The sequence below is a fragment of the Cherax quadricarinatus genome, chromosome 87 (assembly GCF_038502225.1).
Source record: "Cherax quadricarinatus isolate ZL_2023a chromosome 87, ASM3850222v1, whole genome shotgun sequence".
NCBI classification, from domain to species: domain Eukaryota; kingdom Metazoa; phylum Arthropoda; class Malacostraca; order Decapoda; family Parastacidae; genus Cherax; species Cherax quadricarinatus.
Window position 1 is genome coordinate 655,614 of NC_091378.1, and position 24,285 is coordinate 679,898.

At 39.6% G+C, this 24,285-nt stretch overlaps 1 protein-coding gene across 4 annotated transcripts in view; it reads right to left on the reverse strand.

Annotated features, from left to right (window-relative positions):
• The window catches only part of bor (ATPase family AAA domain containing bor), a 130,426-nt gene that overhangs the window by 49,086 nt on the left and 57,055 nt on the right, over window positions 1-24,285 (reverse strand). For all 4 annotated transcript variants that reach the window (XM_070103709.1, XM_070103710.1, XM_070103711.1 and 1 more), the window contains exons 9-11: window positions 10,863-10,965; window positions 9,971-10,063; window positions 2,730-2,881 (exon numbers count right to left, since the gene is read on the reverse strand). In XM_070103709.1, the coding sequence (XP_069959810.1) occupies window positions 2,730-2,881; window positions 9,971-10,063; window positions 10,863-10,965 (348 nt within the window). The remainder of the gene's footprint in view (window positions 1-2,729; window positions 2,882-9,970; window positions 10,064-10,862; window positions 10,966-24,285) is intronic.

Consider the following 24,285-nt stretch of genomic DNA (forward strand, 5'->3'; position numbering starts at 1 on the left):
ATCCGACAACTTTTAGGGGCAAAGCACAAGGCTCCTAACTACCTAGTTCATACCTTCACTGATGAGGATGATGAGGATGTTGAAATTAAACTTGACGATCCACAGGACCAGGCTAATTTGATGGGTGATGTATGGGAGAAAATTCTCTCCCACAATAACAGTCGTCAATTTAACAATAATCATTATCAGTTGGTAAATGAAAGGAGAGATGAGAACTTGGATGATCTACAACCACTACCTTCCATCGATACTTCAACTCTTGAAGATACCCACCCGCTTACTAGACCTATTACATTACTAGAGATGAGTCAGGTTATTGGAAGAATGCGAAATAGAGCCCCTGGCCTCTCTGGAATAACAATGAAACAAATAAAGTTCCTACCCAGAAATTGTAAACAGTCTTTGGTAAATATCTTTAATGCCATCTTGGCCTCAGGACATTTTCCAGTGGTTTTTAAGACTGCTAGGATGATCTTTCTTGGTAAGCCCAATAAAGACATCCACCAACCTGGGAACTATAGACCTATATCTTTACTTGAAGTCACTGGAAAAGTTCTTGAGAAGGTCATTTCCAACAGATTGAACTACTATATGGAGTTTAATCACTTTTTTACTGAAAAACAATTTGGCTTTCGAACACATAGAGGTACCAATCATGTAATAAATGTTATTTTCGATACTGTAGCAAGTCTAAACATCAGGGCAATCTTGCCTTAATTGCCACCAGAGATGTTCATAAAGCTTTTGATAGCTTATGGCATGATGGCCTTATATACAAACTCATTGACCTACCAGACCATAACTGGACTTTTCTCAGAGTAATATATAATTTCTTAACTCAAAGAAAAATCATTCCCACCTTTCATAGCAGGTCGACAGAGCCTTTTATACCGACAGCTGGTGTCCCACAAGGTTCTTGTCTCAGTCCACTTCTGTTCAACATTTATGTGAATGACCTTCCTCAACCAGAGTTTAATGATACAATTGTGACACAGTTTGCAGATGATGTTATTCATGTCATCTCATCAACTCCGGTAACAGGAAAATACAAGTATGAGAGAGTCATAGAAAAAATGAATATTGAACTTCGTCGAACATCTAATTTGGAAAAGAAATGGAGAATTACGACTAATCCTGACAAGGTCCTTGTTAGCACGATAGGATGTTTTGCATCAACAATTGAAGATAAAGGGGGTATCTCCATCAGAGGTACACCTGTAGCCATTAGAAACCCTAACAAGATTTTGGGATATGAAATAGACAGGCTGCTCCACTCAACATCTCATGTAACTAAAAAGATCAATATAGCCAAAGCCGGTCTTAGCAGTCTCTTTCGATTCAATCAAGCCCCTCAACATGTCAAAAAACATCTGTATAAAATGTTAATACGACCTATACTCGAATACCCTTGTGTCCCAATGTCATTAACAATAAAGACCAATATGCTATGGTTACAAAGGGTCCAGAATAGAGCTCTTCGCTTCATTACCGATACCAGGAGGAGAGACAGAGTTAAAATGGCAGATTTACACATACAACAAGATATTACTGCCATAAATGTACGTCTTGACACCCTAAAAAAGAAACAACTCTATACAATGCAAGAACTATACATGCCAGATAGAGAACATCCTATACAAGTGGTAAATACCACGGATTATATCATCAATACTCCTCCTCACAGGACTCAAAGAATGACTCTCCCACAGAGGGTCCGTCGTTTTATACATAAAGATGATTACCATCGACCCATGATATTGAGCAACCTCCCTGATGAAGAAGATTGGGTAACACCAGAACCCTTCTATGTATACTGAGAACATCATCGCCCCCAATTAGGGAGAAATCTTATATAACAATCTAATGTAAAAATTATGCTATTTACTATGGCTGGACACCACCTGTAAGAAGCCATTGTCACATAATAAACTGGCCAGAAAATTATTGCCTTCATTGTCACATAAATATCCGTTGTGCAATCGCAAAAAAAGAAAAAAAAAAAAAAAAAATTGTAACTTGTATAATTACTACCAATTCAGAGTCATGTACTTATATATCTGTTATATCTATGTGACTCTGATGGGTTAGTCTTATACCCCTTAAAGAATATCTTATCATTTCACGTACACTTTTTAAATTACACCAAAGTGGTTGGGCCACTTACCTTTTATATCCTACCTCTCTCCCCCCTCCCACCCTTTTCCAAAATTTCTATCCTTACCCATCCTTCTTCCTTACCCATCTCACCAAAGCTCTGGTCTGGACAAGAACAAGAACAAGAACTACAATTACATATTCACTTTTATTTTTGTACGATGTGGAGGCCTAAAAAAAGTTGTTTGGCTTTTTGGGGGCTCCAAGGAATGTAACCCTATTTTTCCCATAAGTTCTTCAGTTCATCTAACATGATTTTACCTGACACAGAGTTTTCAGGAACGTAACTATCGTGTTAAATGGCGATCTACTGTATCTCTATCCCTCCTTTACAGTACAGCTACTGTACTTCCTGTACACACACAAACACATGCACTTAAATACACACACACACACACACACACACATAATTTATTATTTACTCTGAAGGCTATAAAATGATGTTTTAATGCCACATGGGCAAAAATGTTGCATACTAACTTCATTATTACAGTACTCATGTAATATATTTTTATAAGTTGACCAATTATGAATGAAAAGAATATAGTTGTGTACTTTAGTCTGGCATAACTTACTTGTCAGTTTGGGTACCTGTGCGATACAAGAATGCACTAATTGACATGCGCAGTTCCTCACTAATATTTTCATGACGTTTCCGCAGGAATCCTTCGGCTTCATCAATAAAGAGAACAAGACCCTTCCGTGATGTGGCTGCCCAGTCAAATACCTGTGAAATGGCAATATTCATTAATAATTAAATAAATTAATAAATAATATATACAGCCTCTCCTCACTTAGCAGTATGCATATCTAAATAATGTATATTAGAGCTGATTTCGTCTATTCTGTTTATTACAATATACAGTACACGACTGTATAAGCATTTAAAAATATACTAAAAAATGTTATAAATGGTGCAAACATGACATTAAAACAATATCAAAGATGGCTGACACAAACTCACTACCATTATAGCGTGTTCCTTGCTTAGCGACGAATTCATTTACTGACATGGTCTTAGGAATGGAACTCTGTCGTTAAGTGAGGAGAGGATGTATATATTGTTTCAACATGTCGACTGTCTCACAATGAAGCAGGGTGACCCAACAAAAAAGAAACACTTTGACCATCATTTACACATAATCACTGTCTTTGCAGAGGTGCTCAGATACTGTGGAACCTCTGGTCACGAATGCTTCCAAACATGATGAAATCGGTTCGCGACCAAAAAATTTGCCAAAGTTTTGCATCTGGTCATGAACACATAATCATCAAGTGCTGAACAAACACACCCGTGCCAATTTTCACAGTCTGCTCTATTTTTTGCACATGCCAATTTACAAAAATAGCTTAACACTTTGGTAACACTCTGTGTGAGGGAAAAGTTCAATAGATAGGAGTAGCAATATAGTAACAATAGTTTCATTACCGGCTACTAGTTAAGGTAGGGTAAGTCACGCTCCCGCCTTTCTTCCCCCTCCCCGAAAGTGATAGTTTCATTGCCGGCTACTTGTTAAGGTAGGGTAAGTCACGCTCCCATTTTTCCCGTCTTTTCTCCCCCACCCCTAAAGTGATAGTTTGTCTGCCGGCTACTTGTTAACGTAGGGTCAGTCTAGCTCCCACTATCCCTTCCCCTCCCTCTCCCCCCCCCTCGAAAGGTGACGTATGGGGCTCTGGTCAAACAGTAAATCACTCGACTCGCAGCTCCCAACACTACTGTAAGTACATGCCTGCCTTGTATTCTAGTGGATTTATTGGATAAAAGCTTCACTTTTGATCAATAATAAACTTAGTCTTTTCAGTTTTGCTCTAGGTTGACTGTTGTAATGATCACCACGTCTTTTGAGTAATGTACACTGCCATGGAGAGTGATTATTTAAGCAGTGGGTAACCTGTCTATCTTTTCAGCTTGGATGACAGTGAGGGTCACCTGTCAATCAACGAGAAGAACAGGAGAAGGACTAACGTCCAGAGACTTCTCCATTTTGGATCTAATTACCTGTGCACCTGTATGAAATTGCAGGACGTAACCCCACATCATTGCAGCGGTAAAGAACCTGCTTTCCTGTCATCGGGATACTACTCACGGCGTTAATCTGTGAAGAACTAGCCAGTGGTGGTCACCAACACCTGCGAACCCCCCCCCCCCCCCCCATCATCAGCAACGGCTACAATTTCAACAAGCAGTGTCACCAACACCAGACACCCAAGTGTTAAATTAGCGTTGAATTCAGTTATCATTTATATTTTTCATTTTTCATTTTCTTTAATGTAGGATTAATATTTCATATTTAAGTGTTTTATAATTTATATTTTCTACATAATAAAGTGTTTATGTTTGTCTGTTATTATTTCTTTTTCTATTCACTAATTTTCCTGAGGAGGAGCCAGCCTGGGTAATACTGTCTGAAGTTGTTACAGGGCTGAGTAAGCCTTCACACTCTGGTATAGGAATCATTGTTGTACTGTTCCTACAAGGAATTATAGTCATTTATAACATATATGGTGATGCCACAATCCATAGCATGCATGCTCACATGTGAATTTTCAGATTTTTTTTATTTCTTGTATTATTCTAATATAATAATTGATGATTTGGCATCATAACAGAGTGGGTGGAGCTAATACAGAGTCTAAGAGCCAATCAGGAACCATCTGAGAACATTTGCTTATGTCAGCAGGAATTCCTGACTCTCATGATGTGGGGGAATATGCTTTATTATTATGCTAATATCAACACTATGGCTTATTTATCTATCATAGTTGATCTAATATGACATAATAAACAATATAAATAACATAGAAACATGGTAAATACTCTAGAATGAATAATATTTGCCATAATACTGAGCGGTCCGACAGAGGTATGAAGTTACCGCTAGACAATAAAGGATAAAGTACCATCCTCTTATCCCTTCCTGGGTACTTATATTAGAAAAAAATGTAGTGTAGTACAGGGCTAATTGTTATATACACTCGTAATGCACCCTAAAACTGAAAAAAAAAGATATTTTCCCAATTTTTTTTTCGATGCGCACTCATTTTTGTAGATTATTTTTTTTTATTATTATCACACTGGCCGATTCCCACCAAGGCAGGGTGGCCCGAAAAAGAAAAACTTTCACCATCATTCACTCCATCACTGTCTTGCCAGAAGGGTGCTTTACACTACAGTTTTTAAACTGCAACATTAACACCCCTCCTTCAGAGTGCAGGCACTGTACTTCCCATCTCCAGGACTCAAGTCCGGCCTGCCGGTTTCCCTGAATCCCTTCATAAATGTTACCCTGCTCACACTCCAACAGCACGTCAAGTATTAAAAACCATTTGTCTCCATTCACTCCTATCAAACACGCTCACGCATGCCTGCTGGAAGTCCAAGCCCCTCGCACACAAAACCTCCTTTACCCCCTCCCTCCAACCCTTCCTAGGCCGACCCCTACCCCGCCTTCCTTCCACTACAGACTGATACACTCTTGAAGTCATTCTGTTTCGCTCCATTCTCTCTACATATCCGAACCACCTCAACAACCCTTCCTCAGCCCTCTGGACAACAGTTTTGGTAATCCCGCACCTCCTCCTAACTTCCAAACTACGAATTCTCTGCATTATATTCACACCACACATTGCCCTCAGACATGACATCTCCACTGCCTCCAGCCTTCTCCTCGCTGCAACATTCATCACCCACACTTCACACCCATATAAGAGTGTTGGTAAAACTATACTCTCATACATTCCCCTCTTTGCCTCCAAGGACAAAGTTCTTTGTCTCCACAGACTCCTAAGTGCACCACGGTCATAATTACAGTAATTATGACCGTGATAAATTCAGATTAGCAATGTTTTATCAGTAGGTAGTGCACCAACAGTTTCTTGCAGTGCCAGTACCTGGCTAGGGCTTGCCATATATGATTTCTGGTAAATAATTTTTTTCTCAGTTGTTTGTTGGGCTATCTTAAGATAAGATTTCATTAGGATTTTTAATAACAGAGGGTTAGCCACCCAGGATAACCCAAGAAAGTCAGTGCATCATCGAGGACTGTCTAACTTATTTCCATTGGGGTCCTCAATCTTGTCCCCCATGATGCGACCCACACCAGTCGGCTAACACCCAGGTACCTATTTGCTGCTAAGTGAACAGGACAACAGGTGTAAGGAAACGTGTCAAAATGTTTCCACCCACTGGGAATTGAACCCGGGCCCTCCGTGTGTGAAGCGAGAGCTTTAGCCACCAGGCCACCAGGCACTTAGGCAATGTGTGATAGAAAGATGCTTCTTAACGTACACCAAAAATGAAAGAAATCAAACGATAAATAATGAAGTTCACTTCTCGGCCATTAGATGCCCTTTAAAACTCTTAAAAAAAAAACTGTTTACAGCGAACGGTTTGTAGGGGTCTAGAACGGACTCGTGCAATGCTAGTTTTCTCTGTTGTTCAAGGTTTTCTCAGTGTTATTCAAAGTTTTTACATTTAGTTACTATTACACTGTGCATTCTATGGTATACAGTGGTACCTTGACTTATGAGTGTCCCAACCTACGAATTTTCCAAGTTATGAGCCGTCGCTCAGTTGATTTTTTGCTTTGAGTTGCGAGCCAAAATCCAAGTTATGAGTGAACTTCAGATATGCTGCCACTAGTTGGCACAGTGAACGCCATAACATCTGCCCAGCATCCCGCGTCTCAATCATTCAGTGCACATGGTTACCTCACTGTGGAAGCATCTCTCTTGTGTTGTGCTTGTGTTTTGTGCTTTTTGTGCAGTTATTTTGCCAAATTTCTTTTTTCTAACCATGAAAAAAGGAGTCGATAAAGGCTATAATGCCAGCCAAGCAAGTACGTTAAGGATTAAGCAATAGAGTTTATGATAGACGAAAGCAACCGAAAAAGCACGAAATGAAACGAATTCCTTCAATCTCCTCTGCCTATCTTTTCCACCCTCCACCTCCACCAGAATCTTTCATTAGCCCAAGTTGCCTAATCTCCAAGGTGAATACACTTTATAAAACCAGTTTATTTCTTTACATTCTCTTTTATTATTTTTTATACAATATTTCTTATTTATAAATACATTTTTCTTATTTAAAAACCAGTAACAAAAAAATTGGGTAGTTTTTGGGGGCTGGGATGAATTAATGGAATTTCAATTAATTTCAATGAGGAAAATTGATTTGTTATACATGTACAAGGAAAGTGAGTTAGGGGCTCGGTCACAGAACAAATTTAACTCATAAGTCAATGTACCACTGTAATTAACTATTTTTGTGCTTAAAAATCTACAGTAGACTGTTGTGTAACACTGTAGTTATGTTCCTGAAAACACCGTGTTAGACAAAACCATGTTAAACAAACTGAAGAACTTAGGGGGAAAATAGGGTTGCATTCCTGGGAGCCCCCAAAATGCCAAACAACTTTTTTTTAGACCTCCAGATCTTACAAAAATAAAAGGAATACATAATTGTAGTTCATTGTCACTATGTATTATGCTGTTTTCACTGCTTAAGACGACAAATGCAAAAGAAATAATAGTATTTCTTACCTTAAATTGTGGGTGCTGGTGTTTGTCGATGACTGTGAAGAAAGTGGAGAGTTATGCTGTGGCCCTACTGGACTGAGATGGATGGTCGAGGTTCTGGTACTGAAGTTGATGGTTGTACCGGAGTGTGCATAAATCAGTCAAGTCAGTAAGTCAATTCAGTAGTGAGTCACTCAGTCAGTCAAGTTAGTAAGTCAGTCAAGCCAGTAAGTCAAGTCAGTCAGTCAAGTCATTCAATAAGTCAATGAAGTCATTCAGTAAGTCGGTCAAGTCATTCAGTCAAGTCAGCGGGGGTGGAAGTGGCTGATGCTGGCAGGGGATGACTGAAGCCCATCCCATCCGGCAGGCAACTGTACGCTCAAAAATTTTTCCCCTCCCGCAACCGTGTTAAATTAATTTTACGAAGTGTTACACAAAAGTGTGCTGCAATTCTTCAATCATGCCATAACCAAAACATGCAAGACAAAACTGTGTTAAACAACGGTCTACTGTATTTACATACAGTTCGCAGGGGTCTGGAATGGATTAATTGTATTTAGATACAATCCAATGGGGAAATTAGATTTGGGTCATGACCAAATCATGACCACCAATCCTGAGGTGTCTCCTGGTGTCACAAAATTTAAAAAAAAAATAATTTTTTCTTATGAAATGATAAGAGAATCTTTTCCCGATTGTAATGACACCAAAAAAATGAAATTTGATGGAAAACTGACGGAATTACGCTCTCATGAAGTTAGTGACCTCGGCGATTTCGCCCACTTTGAGCCCTATTTTCGGCTAATTCCATTGTTCCAGTTGACCAAACTCATAGGTATTTCTTTAGAACTCCATTTTTTCTATCGAATGAGTACAAGAAACTGCCCATTTACTGATTTCAACTACCCAATAACATGGTCAGAAATTTGCAATTTGGCCAATTTCATGAAAATTAAAAAATATGACAATTTCAAAATAAGGTCCAGAAAGAACAATGCAGACATTCCTGGCTCTAAAATAACATTTTCTCTGTTCATCAGTCACGTCTCCAGGCCCCTCTGATATTACTCTTGCTTTCTATTTTGAATTTTTATTCAAACAAAAAATAGATTTACTGTTATGCAGACTACTGTAATATTGTAATAATTGAACAAATAATGTCAACCCAGTCATGACTGCATATCAGAATGGCTAGTTGGACATTTATTGGAAAATGACATCATTTGTTTACTTTTGAACATCGGCAAAAATCAAACATTTCCCCTACTTTGAGCTCCATTTCCAGGTTCTTTTTATAGTAAAACCAATCAAAATAATCTCTATTTCTATAATGTGTTTTCCATTTTATCAAATGAAACCAAGAAAACGAGAATACAACCATAAATACTATACGAAAATAGACCACAAAGTCGGCATTTTAATTAAAAAAAAAAAGGTCAGAGTTTTTTTTTTCTCATTATGCACTGCGTGCTGCAGGATTTTTTTAATATGGTGCACACTGACCACACAGACCCATTCTCTCACATGTGGGCCTACCAGCTTTCTCCTGCTTGATTTGAAGCCGCTAGAATTTATGAGTATATTTACGTCAAACACGGTGGCTCGTAAGACGTATATATACGACCCAAACAGGTAAAGGGTTAATACCCATCTTCCACTTATACACTTCGATCATGTCTCCCCTCATTCTTTGTCTAACAAGTGAATGTAATTTAAGGTTCTTCAATCTTTCTTCACAAGGAAGATTTCTAATGCTATGTATTAATTTAGTCATTCTACGCTGAATGTTTTCTAACGAATTTATGTCTATTCTGTAATATGGAGACCAGAACTGAGCTGCATAATCTAGTTGAGGCCTTACTAATGATGTATAAAACTGTAATATAACCACTGAACTTCTGTTGCTTACATTTCTTGATATAAATCCCTTATTGTTGGTATAAATCTTGATATAAATCCCTTATTACATACGCTTAGGCATTGCTGTCTTGGTTTAATAGAAGACTGAGAGGCCATAATGGAGACTACAGCTACTACAGAAAAAGGTGCAACAAAGCAGGTTAGATGTGTACACTGTTGTAAATAATGTACAACTGGGTTGTACTGTGGCAGCATCTTGGCTCCCAAAATACCCCACACAAAGTACTGTTACTTTTTGCACTGATTGTGTAGTATTAAATGTACTATACACAGGGAATTACTTGTAGGGATCATCACATAGGGATCATCACATAAAAGCAAATTTACATATAGTGAACTCTCATAAAGCTAAAGAGTTACTCTAATCTTGTTTGCTCACCTTATGAATAGCACCAACTGATTCTCTGCCAAGCAATGCAATATCACCTCCGGTCATGATAGCATAGTCCATACCTGAGTGCATTGCAAGTTTCTGAAAACAATAAATTAAGAAATCATATACTGTAGTTATTTCTATTAAAAAAATTAACAGAAACACTAATGAAATAATAATGCCAAAACAAACTTATGAAATTGTAATGACACGATTGTGAACAAACCAGCTAGTGAGTCGTAAAACTTACAAGCTGACCCAATGCGTTAGCCACTGGGTCAGCTGGCTAATGCCAAAAACTAGATATTCAATTAATTACTGTAGAAGTTCAGGGAATGTATTCTTTTGCAATTCACTGCTAAGGATATATAGCTTCTCATCTGCTCATTGCAGTGACTACAGCCAGAGAAACACTATCCATCAAATCATCCCTGAAAGTTAGAATTCTTTCCCTCACAAAGAACAACATCTGCTCCAAGCACATACATTCACTGCACAACCAGTGAAAACCTGAACTGTGATGACTACTCTCAGACTTACAATCATCACTGAAATCAACAGTAAATGTGAAATCATTCACTAAAAAAGGAACTTTTTGCAATTTCAACCTCACATACAGGACACCCAAGTTGTAAAGGACCTAAAACTGGACTCGTAAGGACCCAAAACTGTTAATCTAAAATATTGGTTAATGATTAGCACGTGTACCAGCATTATTTTTTCTTATTGTATTCATGGGAATACACTATGGAATGTGAGGTAATTGGGTTTGATCTAAAGAAGCAAATAGTAGTTCATATTTTGAATCATGAACCCTTCATATGTAAAGCAGCTCCTCTGAAGGTACTCGTATTATTACATTCACTGCTATAATTAAAGTAGAAATATAAATATTTACCTTGGCAAACAAAGTCTTGCCAGTACCTGGTGGCCCATGAAGAAGGATATTTCGGTACATTCCTCTATTAAATTTTGTATTTTTGGTAGCTATAGCAATGTCTCTGAAAAATAACAGTGATATTAGTAAAGAATGCACATGAAACATTAGTTAAACTGCTTTTTCAGAAGGCAATGAATGCACAAAATTTTTAAAATATTTATGCTATTATGTAACTACAAATTTTGGTGCAGCATACCTTGCATAGTATGGTTTTCAACAGTATGGGTTTTGATATAATACGGTTTATAAATTTAATAATATCAATTTTATTTACTGCATTTTATGGCAAACAAGACTATTTCTCTCTGTTCCTCTTACATCATCGCTTACGATTTCCAATTAGTAGGTTTAGTTAGGTGCAAGTACACATAAATACAGTTACACAAATTATCATTCTTTCAACACACCAGCCATATCCCACTGAGGTGGGGTGGCCCAAAAGGAAAAACTGATATTTTTCTTTACTGTATGTAAGGTACAATGTTTATTTACAACTGTAATAAAAATCTTTAGCACTATTTTTTTTTGTAATTTTTTTTATTTGCAAGTCTGTGCAAGAATTTTGTGTGCATTGATTTGTACTAAGCAAACGGCTAAACATTTTTGCAATCCGACGCATTTAATCATATTGTTGGAATGCACTAAATTAAAATACATAATAATAACACCTTGATCAGCATGGTATTGCATAGTATAGTATTTTTCTGACACACATTAAATGTACTATGCAAGGTACTGCTGTACTGAAAATGCTAAAAAGAAAGCATAAAAATATTTTCCCAAGAATACATTCTTGAATAATTAATTAATTTTATATTGATGTACATAAAAGTACAATCACTGAGCTACAAATGCAGAAATCTCTAAATATTATACTACATAAGAGAAAGAAATCATATTAGTGAAGCAGTACCAGCTGAAAACTATAACTGTTGTAACCAATAAGGCTGACCTTACCTGGAGTCTACCTTCAGAGTGTTCCAAGGGTCAATACCCCTCCCCCCCTTTTCATTGAGGGTATTTTGCACTGTCTGCAAGCCTCTTATTCATATGGGGAATGATTTGTGTACACAAATAACCCACACATGGGAGAAAGGAGCTTACGACGACATTTCAGTCTGACTTGGACCATTTACAAAGTCACATTTACAAAGTGTGACTTTGTAAATGGTCCAAGTCTCATCAAAATGTCGTTGCAAGCTCCTCTCTCCTATTTTTTTTTTTATTATCACACTGGCCAATTCCCACCAAGGCAGGGTGGCCCAAAAAAGAAAAACTTTCACCATCATTCACTCCATCACTGTCTTGCCAGAAGGGTGCTTTACACTACAGTTTTTAAACTGCAACATTAACACCCCTCCTTCAGAGTGCAGGCACTGTACTTCCCATCTCCAGGACTCAAGTCCGGCCTGCCGGTTTCCCTGAACCCCTTCATAAATGTTACTTTGCTCACACTCCAACAGCACGTCAAGTATTAAAAACCATTCGTCTCCATTCACTCCTATCAAACACGCTCACGCATGCCTGCTGGAAGTCCAAGCCCCCCGCACACAAAATCTTCTTTACCCCCTCCCTCCAACCTTTCCTAGGCCGACCCCTACCCCGCCTTCCTTCCACTACAGACTGATACACTCTTGAAGTCATTCTGTTTCGCTCCATTCTCTCTACATGTCCGAACCACCTCAACAACCCTTCCTCAGCCCTCTGGACAACAGTTTTGGTAATCCCGCACCTCCTCCTAACTTCCAAACAACGAATTCTCTGCATTATATTCACACCACACATTGCCCTCGGACATGACAAATCCACTGCCTCCAGCCTTCTCCTCGCTGCAACATTCATCACCCATGCCTATATGTGGGTTATTTGTGTATTGTTCCAGTCACGATATTGTGCCTTTTTGTTATTTAACCCTTTCAGGGTCGGCAGGCCCTCTCCCAAACCTGTTCTCAGGGTCAGAAAAAAATTTGAAATTATATTATAAAATGACCAGCATACGGCAACATCGCCGACTACCAGTCACCCAGTAATATTTTTTTTTTGTACTTTTTTCTATTATTTTTTTATCTTTTTTTTCAAGTAACTTTTATGGCCTGTGAGACCAATATGAGCACTATTTTGTCAGTTTTTTTCTGTCTATACTACAAAATAACTGCACAAATGCTGTTGTCACTATATTGTTTACAAAACTTGTTTACACAAACGAATAATATAAGATGTTGTTTATTACTATTTTTGTATATTTTATATACACATATACAATCACAGGACATGTTTCTAGAAGTTCTGCAGCCTGTGGAAATCTTTGAAACATGGTGTCATGTACAATGGTGTTTTGCACTCCTCACACATAAAACGAGTGTCTCTGCATTGTTGTAGGCGTTTTTTTTTGTATGTGCACAGACGTAACACCTCTTCTGAGTCTTTTTCTTGAAAGCAGTAGCAGGCAGTTTCACTAGGAAGTGATCACCATGCTTCAGATGAGAAGGTAGTTGTTGATAATTTTGTGGGCGGTTTTCTATTGCAGGTGTTGTTCCTTGGTACAGTGGACCCTTGCCTAATGAACGCATCGCATAATGTTAAATCCGCCTAGCGATACATTTTAACGCAAAAATTTTGCCTCGGCTAGCGCTAAAAAACTCGCTCAACGCGATTCGTTCAAGACATGTCCACGTGTGGCCTGAGCACGCCTCACTTGCCCTGTGGGTGCCAGTGTTTACAAGCCAGCCACCGAGGTCGCATCCAAACATACAATCGGAACATTTCATATTATCACAGCATTTTTAGTGATTGTACCTACAAAATAAGTCACCATGGGCCTCAAGAAAGCTTCTAGTGCCAACCCTACAGCAAAAAGGGTGAAAATTACTATGGATATGAAGAAAGAGATCATTGCTAAGTATGAAAGTGGAGTGCGTGTCTCCGAGCTGGCCAGGTTGTACACAAAACCCCAATCAACCATCGCTACTATTTTGGCCAAGAAAACGTCAATCCAGGAAGCTGTTCTTGCCAAAGGTGCAACTTTGTTTTCGAAACAGAACGCAAGTGATAGATGTTGAGAGACTGTTATTGGTGTGGATAAACGAAAAACAGATAGCAGGTGATAGCATCTCTCAAGTGATCATATGTGAAAAGGCTAGGAAGTTGCATGACGATTTAATTAGAAAAATGCCTGCAACTAGTGGTGATGTGAGTGAATTTAAGGCCAGCAAAGGTTGGCTTGAGAGATTTAAGAATCGTAGTGGCATACATAGTGTGATAAGGCATGGTGAGGCTGCCAGTTTGGACCAAAAAGCAGCTGAAAAATATGTGAAGGAATTCAAGGAGTACATAGACAGTGAAGAATTGAAACCTAAACAAGTTGTTGTTGTTGTTAAAGATTCGCCGGTATTCTCCTGGCCGGGGCCTTTTCCAAGTGGTGGCCCGGCACTGGCTCCCTGTCTAGGGAGTGTCTGAGACTTGAATCTTCCATGGGAGGAGGCACAAGTACCCCCTCATCTTGTGAGCTACAAGCTCGGGCTCAGGCACCAACCCTGCCCTAGAAGGGCTGGGCATGGTGTTGATCGTACCCCTCATCTCCGGGACCAACTGTCCCCAGGCCTAGCCACATTCCCCGCCCTCAAGGGGCTGGTAGGGAGAAGCTAGGCCTCTCTGGTCTGCCATCCCTGCCCCAAGGAGGCTAATGGGAATGACAGTCTTGTGAGCTGAAAGCTCTGGCTCAGGCACCTACCCTGCCCTAGAAGGGCTGGGCATGGTGACGATGATGTGTGTTTTGCCTAAACAAGTGTTTAATTGTGACGAAACAGGCCTGTTTTGGAAGAAAATGCTAAGCAGGACCTACATAACTCAGGAGGAAAAGGCACTCCCAGGGCATAAGCCTATGAAAGAGGCTTACTCTGTTGATGTGTGCTAATGCTAGTGGTGATTACAAAGTGAAGCCTTTATTGGTGTATCACTCTGAAAAAACAATGTCCTCAAGGCTAATTTGTGTGTGATGTGGAGGGCAAACAGTAAGGCACGGGTCACTAGAGACCTTTTCTATGACTGGTTACACCATGCATTTGCCCCCACTGTGAAAAATTATCTCCTGGAAAATAAATTGGACCTTAAGTGCCTCCCGGTATTAGACAATGCTCCTGGTCATCCTTCAGACGTGGCAGAGCGACTTTCTGGGGACATGAGCTTCATTAAGGTCAAGTTTTTGCCTCCTAATACCACTCTTCTCCTGCAGCCCATGGACCAGCAGGTCATTGCAAACTTCAAAAAACTCTACACAAAAGCTATGTTTGAAAGGTGCTTTGTAGTGACCTCAGAAACTCAATTGACTCAATTGTGTAAACATTATAGGTAAGGCTTGGGAGGAAGTGACTAAGAGGACCTTGAACTCTGCTTGGAAGAAACTGTGGCCAGAATGTGTAGACAAAAGGGATTTTGACGGATTTGAGGCTAACCCTGAGAAGCCTATGCCAGTTGTGGAATCAATTGTGGCATTGGGGAAGTCCTTGGGGTTGGAGGTTAGTGGGGAGGATGTGGAAGAGTTGGTGGAGGAGGACAATGAAGAACTAACCACTGATGAGCTGCTAGATCATCTTCAACAGCAAGAGACCAGACCTGAGGAAACTGCTCCGGAGGAGGGGAGAGAGAAATTGAAGAAGTTGTCTACTTCAAAGATTAAGGAAATGTGTGCAATGTGACTTAAAGTGCAAACCTTTTTTGATGAAAATCACCCTCACACAGCTATTGCAAGCCGTGCTGGTGACTATTACACTGACAATGTTGTGAAACACTTTAGGAATGTCATAAAGGAACGGGAGGTACAGGCCTCTATGGACAGATATGTTGTGTGACAGAGGTCCAGTGACTCTCAAGCTGGTCCTAGTGGCATTAAAAGAAGGGAAGTAACCCCGGAAAAGGACTTGCCACCTCAAGTCCTAATGGAAGGGGATTCCCCTTCTAAACATTAACACCATCCACACTCCCCTCCTCCCATCCCATCAATCATCACCAGATCTTCAATAAAGGTAAGTGTCATGTAACTGTACATTTCTTCTTCAGTTTGTGTGTATTAAAATTAATATTTCATGCGGTAATTTTTTTTTTTCATACTTTGTGGTGTCAGGAATGGATTAATTTGATTTCCATTATTTCTCATGGGGAAAATTAATTCGGCTAACGATAATTTCGCCTAACGCTGAGCTCTCAGGAACGGATTAATATCATTAGGCGAGGGTCCACTGTACTTGATTATTATTTGTCTGATGACAGACAAACAAAATTTGCCATATGGTGGTTTGTTTCTGGTCATCATGTTATACATATTATAAGCATTGAGCATGGAAATGTCCAGAATATGGAAAGAGTTTTATGTACCACTTATAACTCTTGCGAACACAATCAGCAAACCCAATCTGCATGTCACATTTGTCCACTGAATGCACATTGAGGGTGTAGTCAATCACAGCTGCAGGTTTTAGAATGGGTTCATTGGTCTCTCTATGCTGCCTGCCAGTGTCTGTCATTTCGTTAGGGTGAACTGATGACAACAGTGTGACATCTCGTTTGTCATGCCACTGAAATGCCATGATGTCATTGGCAGCAAACGCCTGCACCTCACCTCTACGAGTGCCAGCGCCGAACCTGGGCATATGTTTACGATTTGCACGCACTGTGCCACACACATCTGTCATGTTCACTTGCAAGATATCACTGAGTAAGGGGCTTGTGTATCAGTTTATTTTTTTCAACAAGTCGGCCGTCTCCCACCGAGGCAGGGTGACCCAAAAAGAAAGAAAATCCCCAAAAAGAAAATACATACTTTCATCACCATTCAACACTTTCACCTCACATAATCACTGTTTTTGAAGAGGTGCCCAGAATACAACAGTTTAGAAGAAGTATATACGTATAAAAATACACAATACAGTAGGGCCCCGCTTTACGGCGTTCTCCGCTAATACGGTCATTTCAAATTATGACCAAAATTAGCTATACGGTTCCCCCCAACTGACTTTCTAATACGGTTACCGCTCCCCACCATTGTTTGTTTACATTCTCTGTGAGATCCGTAAGCACTAAGTCTCTCCATTTTGTCTGGAAACTCCAAAATTTCAAGTGTTTTTAAAAGTTATTTCATATTTTATATATACAGTGGACCCTCACCTAACGATATTAATTGGTACCTGAGAACGAATACCGTTAGGCGATTTTTTTTAGCGTTAGCCGAGCCAAAACGTTAGCGTTAAAATGTATCGTTAGGCGAATTTAACGTTATGCGATGCGTTCGTTAGGCGAGGGTCCACTGTACTCTGATAATTATACTTATGTATACCTGTACCTAAATAAACTTACACACTGTGCTGGCATGCAGGTACATATTAAAATCAGTAAGAGTGTCTTATGTCTCCAGACGTCATATTAGTAATGATAATAATAATCACCGAGTCTCATTTAAATGTCATATATTACGTTAATATACACATTTTCATTAATCCATCTATGATATTTTTTCAAAATTATATAATAAACACAATGCATAACATATAAATATGATAAATACACCCCATAGTAGAATAAATAAACATAAATATGAGATGTGGTAGCAGACGCCTTGCACAAGTGACGCCATATTAGAAATGATAATAATAATAATAATAATAATCACCGAGTCTCATTAACCCTTTGAGGGTCGACAGGCCCTCTCCGAAACTCGTTCTCAGGGTCGGCCAAATTTCAAAAAAAAAAAAAATTATTTTTTCTTATGAAAAAATAGTTTTTTTTTCTAAACATTATAGGATAAACAAAAAAAATTTACCACAATACTTACGGAGATATGGATGCATGAAGTTTGCAGAAAATGAGCCGCGTATGGCAACAGCGGCGACTGCCGCTCACCCGGTAAACTTTAGTTTACTTGTATTTGAAGGTTTGTTGTTTTTTTCACTATTTTATTTTTTTACATAACTTATGTGGCCTATGAGACCAAAGTAAGGTGCAATGTACATATATACACTCGTTGTATACAACACAATAAGCACACAAACATAATTATCAATATATTGTTTACAAAACTTGTTTACAAAAACAAACAATACAAAACATTGTTTATTACTATTGTTCTCTAATATATATACCAATATACAGTCACTGAACATATTCCTATTAGTTCTGCAGCTTGTGGAACTCTGAAACATGGTGTCATACACAATGGTGTTTTATCTTTCTGCCTCATTCTATCTCTTTCAATCTGTCTCTCTCTTTCTATCTGTCTGTCTATCTCTGTCTCACAGGTACACATAAATACAAGTATACATAGTATAAATTACCTAGGATAACCCAAGAAATCCAGACAAAGTGCTATACTCTGCTTGAAGATGTGAGTAAAAGTGATGACACAGTCTTGTGGCTCTCTGAGACAGAGCTAGACGGATAGACAGATAGACAGGGAGCTTGACAGACAGACAAATAGACAGACAGAAATGTTAGAGTACCAGTACCAGTGTACTAGTGTTCCACCCTCCTCCTCCTCTTCTTCCTCTTCCTCCTCTTCCCCCTACTCTTCCTCCTATTCCTCTTCCTCTTCCTCCTACTCTTCCTCTTCCTCCTCCTCCTCTTCCTCCTCCTCCTCTTCTTCCTCTTCCTCCTACTCTTCCTCCTCCTCTTCCTCCTCCTCCTCTTCTTCCTCTTCCCCCTAATCTTCCTCCTACTATTCCTCTTCCTCCTCCTCCTCTTCCTCTTATTCCTCTTCCTCCTACTCTTCCTCTTCCTCCTCCTCCTCTTCTTCCTCTTCCCCCTACTCTTCCTCCTTCTCCTTCTCCTCCTCCTCCATAGTGTAAATTACCAGGAGTCGGCAGCTGTCAAAATGACATATTGTCTCATTACTCACTCCCCCTCCCGCCTGTCAAAACAATGGGGTCGGATGCTGCTTCCCTTCCTCCATTCTATCTAATTATCTTTCTCCCTCATTCTATCTGTCTGTTTATCTCTGTCTCACAGGTACATATAAATACAAGTATACATAGTATAAATTACCTAGGATAACCCAAGAAACCCAGACAAAGTGCTATACTCTGCTTGAAGATGTGAGTAAAAGTGATGACGCAGTCTTGTGGCTCTCTGAGACAGAGAGCTAGACGGATAGACAGGGAGCTTGACAGACAGGCAAATAGACAGACAGAAATGTTAGTATACCAGCAAAAACAAAGGGAGGGCGATGTTCATCTCATCTTTTGGTATCAGCTCTACCCTCATTTACCCTCATCAAACGTCAGCACTTATCAGATGTTATCTCCCCTTATCTTGTTACTGTCATGGGTGAACATTTATTATTACATATTATTATTATTATTATTATTATTACCTATTATTATTATTATGTATTATTATTATGTATTATTATTATTATGTATTATTATTATTATGTATTATTGTTATCATTACGTATTCTTCTTCTTCCTCCTCCTCCTCCTCTTCTTCCTCCTCCTCCTCCTCCTCTTCTTCCTCCTCCTCCTCCTCCTCTTCTTCCTCCACCTCCTCCTCCTCCTCTTGCCTCCTCCTCCTCTTGCCTCCTCCTCCTCTGCCTCCTCCTCCTCTGCCTCCTCCTCCTCCTCCATTCTTGGAACAAGTTTGAAGAGCTTGTAGTTCATAATCACTATCACTATCATCACCAATGCTCACATCTGAGTCTGGGATTTTGGAAAATAGGAGTTTCCTCTTTGATTCTGGTACAACTGAACGTGAACAAGACGGCCCAGCACCAGAGGTGGAAGGCTGTGGGTTGTCTGGGTTTTCCTCACTATTACCCATATTATGGTCATTAGTTTCAGTCAAAACCTCACCAGAACCTTGAAACTCATCTTCACTGTCACTTCCATCTGTATGAGAACTGTCACTGGGGAACAAAAGTGTCCCAATTCGCCGAGGAGTGAGGAACTTCTTACTGCAGGGCACGGTGGAAATTGTGTACTATGATGGCATTCCCACAATGCACCACTGGGTCCCAGATTTTTTTCCTACTGCGCACACCCACCACACAGACCCATTCTCTCACATCTAGGCTTATCAGCCTTTTCCTGCGAGATTTGAGGCCACTAGAATTTATGCGTACTGGTACGTCAAAAACCCCTACGCTTAAGACGTACTAGTACGACCAAAACCCTCAAAGGGTTAAATGCCATATACATGTATTACGTTAATATACACATTTTCATTAATCCATCCACAATATTTTTTTCAAAATTATATAATAAAGGAGGTTTTGTGTGCAAGGGGCTTGGACTTCCAGCAGGCATGCGTGAGCGTGTTTGATAGGAGTGAATGGAGACAAATGGTTTTTAATACTTGACGTGCTGTTGGAGTGTGAGCAAAGTAACATTTATGAAGGAGTTCAGGGAAACCGGCAGGCCGGACTTGAGTCCTGGAGATGGGAAGTACAGTGCCTGCACTCTGAAGGAGGGGTGTTAATGTTGCAGTTTGAAAACTGTAGTGTAAAGCACCCTTCTGGCAAGACAGTGATGGAGTGAATGATGGTGAAAGTTTTTCTTTTTCGGGCCACCCTGCCTTGGTGGGAATCGGCCAGTGTGATAATAAAAAAAAAATAATAAACATGATACATAACATATAAAGATGATAAATACACCTTACAATAGAATAAATAAACATAAATATGAGATGTTGTAGCCATATAACTTGTACAAGTGATGGAAAGAATAACATTTTCTCTAGTCTAACATAAGAGAAAATGTGTTACTGGGGGTAACTGTAGAAAATTATTCTTTTTGTATGTATGTAAGTTTATTCAGGTATACACAAATACAGTTACATAGATTATTATACATAACAGCATATGTGTAGAGAACCTAGGATAACCCAAAAAGTCAGAGTGATTTATTTCCATTGCCTTCACTCAGAGCGTCATTTCTTCTAAAAATGGTGTTACATGAGAATGGGAGTGTTCTTCTTTATTTATTCTACTGTATCAATGTAGAGACAACTTGTACACAATGTAACATGTACACAAACCGGACGTGTACACTTTGTTGTTTACAAAACTTACCTTCGCCTGGTTTGTTTACATAAATCTGCGCCTGTCATCTCTCATGCACTCATTCTTTCTCTCTCTCATTTATTCGTTTTATCTCATTTACTCACCCCTGACCCAACATTAAGACTACAAATATTTTAAGGTAAGTAATGAGTAAACTGTATATGCATTTTATCACTCTGGGATGCTTAAATATCATAGAATAGTATGTGTGGGTGGGTTGGCCTGGTATGGTAGCCCAGCTGACTACCATACATACCACACTTGATTTTTTACAATAAATACTACTCATCTCACCCTAGATTAAGACTACAAATATTTTAAGGTAAGTAATGAGTACACTATGTGTGTATTGTACTTTTTTATTGTTTTTGATGCCTAGTTCTATTGCTAATTTAATATATGTTAGTGTAAACTTGTTATCTAGTAATTGTATGCATTTATAAGTGGAAAAAAAGGGTGTTCCACTTTATGGCAATTTCCGCTTAATGGTGGTAGCCTGGAACCTAACCTGCCATATAAGTGGGGCCCTACTGTATATCCCTCCAAACTGCCAATATCTCAAACCCCTCCTTTAGAGTGCAGGCATTGTACTTCCCATTTCCAGGACTCAAGTCCAGCTATACAAAAATAACTGGTTTCCCTGAATCCCTTCACTAAATATTACCCTGCTCACACTCCAACAGCTCATCAGGTCCCAAATACTATTTGTCTCCATTCACTCCTATCTAACACGCTCACGCACGCTTGCTGGAAGTCCAAACCCCTCGCCCACAACACCTCCTTTACCCCCTCCCTCCAACCTTTTCGAGGACAACCCCTACCCCGTCTTCCTTCCCCTACAGATTTATACACTTTCAATGTCATTCTACTTTGATCCATTCTCTCTAAATGACCAAACCACCTCAACAAACCCTCTTCAGCCCTCTGACTAATACTTTTATTAACTCCACACCTTCTCCTAATTTCCACACTCCGAATTTTCTGCATAATATCTTGCTAGCCTTTTGAATATTATCTTGCTAAATTGTTGAATATTATTTTACTAACCTCTTTGAATATTATCTTCCTAACCTCTTCAATATTATATTGGTAACTTCTTGAATATTATCTTGCTAACCACTTGGATATTAATATTTACACCACACATTGCCCTTAGACAGGACATCTCCACTGCCTCCAATCGCCTCCTCGCTGCAGCATTTACAACCTAGGCTTCACACCCATATAAGAGTGTTGGTACTACTATACTTTCATACATTCCCTTCTTTGCCTCCATAGATAACATTTTTTGCTTCCACAAATACCTCAATGCACCACTCACCTTTTTTCCTTCATCAATTCTATGATTAACCTCATCCTTCATAAATTCATCCACTGACATGTCAACTCCCAAATACCTGAAAACATTCACTTCTTCCATACTCCTCCTCCCCAATTTGATATCCAATTTTTCTTTATCTAAATCATTTGATACTCTCATCACCTTACTCTTTTCTATGTTCACTTTCAACTTTCTACCTTTACACACACTCCCAAATTCGCCCACTAACCTTTGCAGTTTTTCTTTAGAATCTCCCATAAGCACAGTATCATCAGCAAAAAGCAACTGTGTCACTTCCTATTTTGTACCAGTTATCAGTATATAATATATGCCCCTTACCAAGATATGGTTCCATCACTGTTCTAACCACATCACCAGAGATACCCAGTAACTTCCTGGTATCTCGCAATGTATTACTTCCAGTTTACACAATTATATCCAATATAAGACCACTGTAGCAATCACAAAGCACAAACAACTTTATACCAAAGCATTTCCTCTTGTTTGGTATATACTGCTTGAATGAGAGTCTTCCTTTGAACAGAATCAAAGACTCATCAATAACAAGCTTCCTGAGGGGATAAAAATACATACTGAATTTCTGTTTCAGATACACAAACACATTCCTAATCTTATATAACCTGTCGTTTCTGTCAGGCCTGGTTTTATCTGAGAAGTGCAGCATACGTATCAGTAGCACAAATCAATTCACTCCTATTATATCACTGAAACCTGGGGTTGCAATCAGGCGGTCTGTCGACCAGTATGATTTCACACTGTGCTTATACACATGTGGCATAAGCATTATTGTGGCAAACAAAAGATACATCTCGGCCACAGTTCTCTCCTGCCACTGGTGTAGGCGTGAGTTTGGTGAAAGTATTGTTTGCCATGGTGTAATCGAAGTATCTGTTGTTTTCTCTGACAATAATTTCCATTGGGGGTTCGTCAAAGAATAACTCGAAACATTCCAGTTCAGTGGCATTGTTCCCAAGTTTACAAGATGGCAGTCCACTTTGGCTTTCATCAAACTGATGGGAATTTGGAACAAAACTGTCAGCTTCCTGCCAATCCCAGGTGCAGTCTGCTGGTCGGTACTGGATATTGACAGGTGGTTGTGGTTGTGGAGGCTGGTGTGGTGGGTGGGTGGGGGATGGTGGCCTTTGTTGTAGATCAGCTGAGGCAGTGGCGTGGGTGGCAGCATGGCCCACTGCTGCTGCCTCACGGCTGGCACCACCACTACCACCACCAGATGCATGCCCATTTTCCATCCCCATTGCAACACAATCAATTTCATTTTCAGTCTGTTCCTGTTGTACAGCCACGGGGTGTACTCTGAGATATACTCCTTCCCCTTGGAATAGCATATGGCACACTACCAGAACACATATACTGTCATATATATTGATGCTTCACTGGAGAATATTCCACTTCACTATTGCTACTGGAACTGTTTTCAAGAGCTTGTAGTTCATATTCACTGTCACTATCATCACCATTGCTCACATCTGAGTGCTGGATATGGGAAAATAAGAGTTTCCTTTTTCATTCTGGTACAACTGAATGTGAACAAGACGGCCCAACACCAGAAGTGGAAGGTTGAGGGTCGTCTGGGTTTTCCTCACTATTACCGGTATTATGGTCATTAGTTTCAGTCACAACCTTATCAAAACCTTGAAACTCATCTTCACTGGCACTTCCATCTGTATTAGAACTGTCACTGAGAAACAAGTGTCCCAATTCGCCAAGGAGTGAGGAGTTTCTTACCGCGAGGCATGGTGAGCAAGGTGTACTAAAATGGCTTTCCCACAATGCGCCACTGGGTCCCAGAATTTTTTCCTACCGCGCACACTCACCACTCAGACTCATTCTCTCACATCTAGGCCTACCAGCTCTTTCCCATTTAATCTGAAGCCGCTAGAATTTATGCGTACGAGTACGACACCAACCCTGGTGCGCAAGCCGTACTAGTACAGCACCAACCTTGAAAGGGTTAATGATTTGTGTGTGTGCAGATT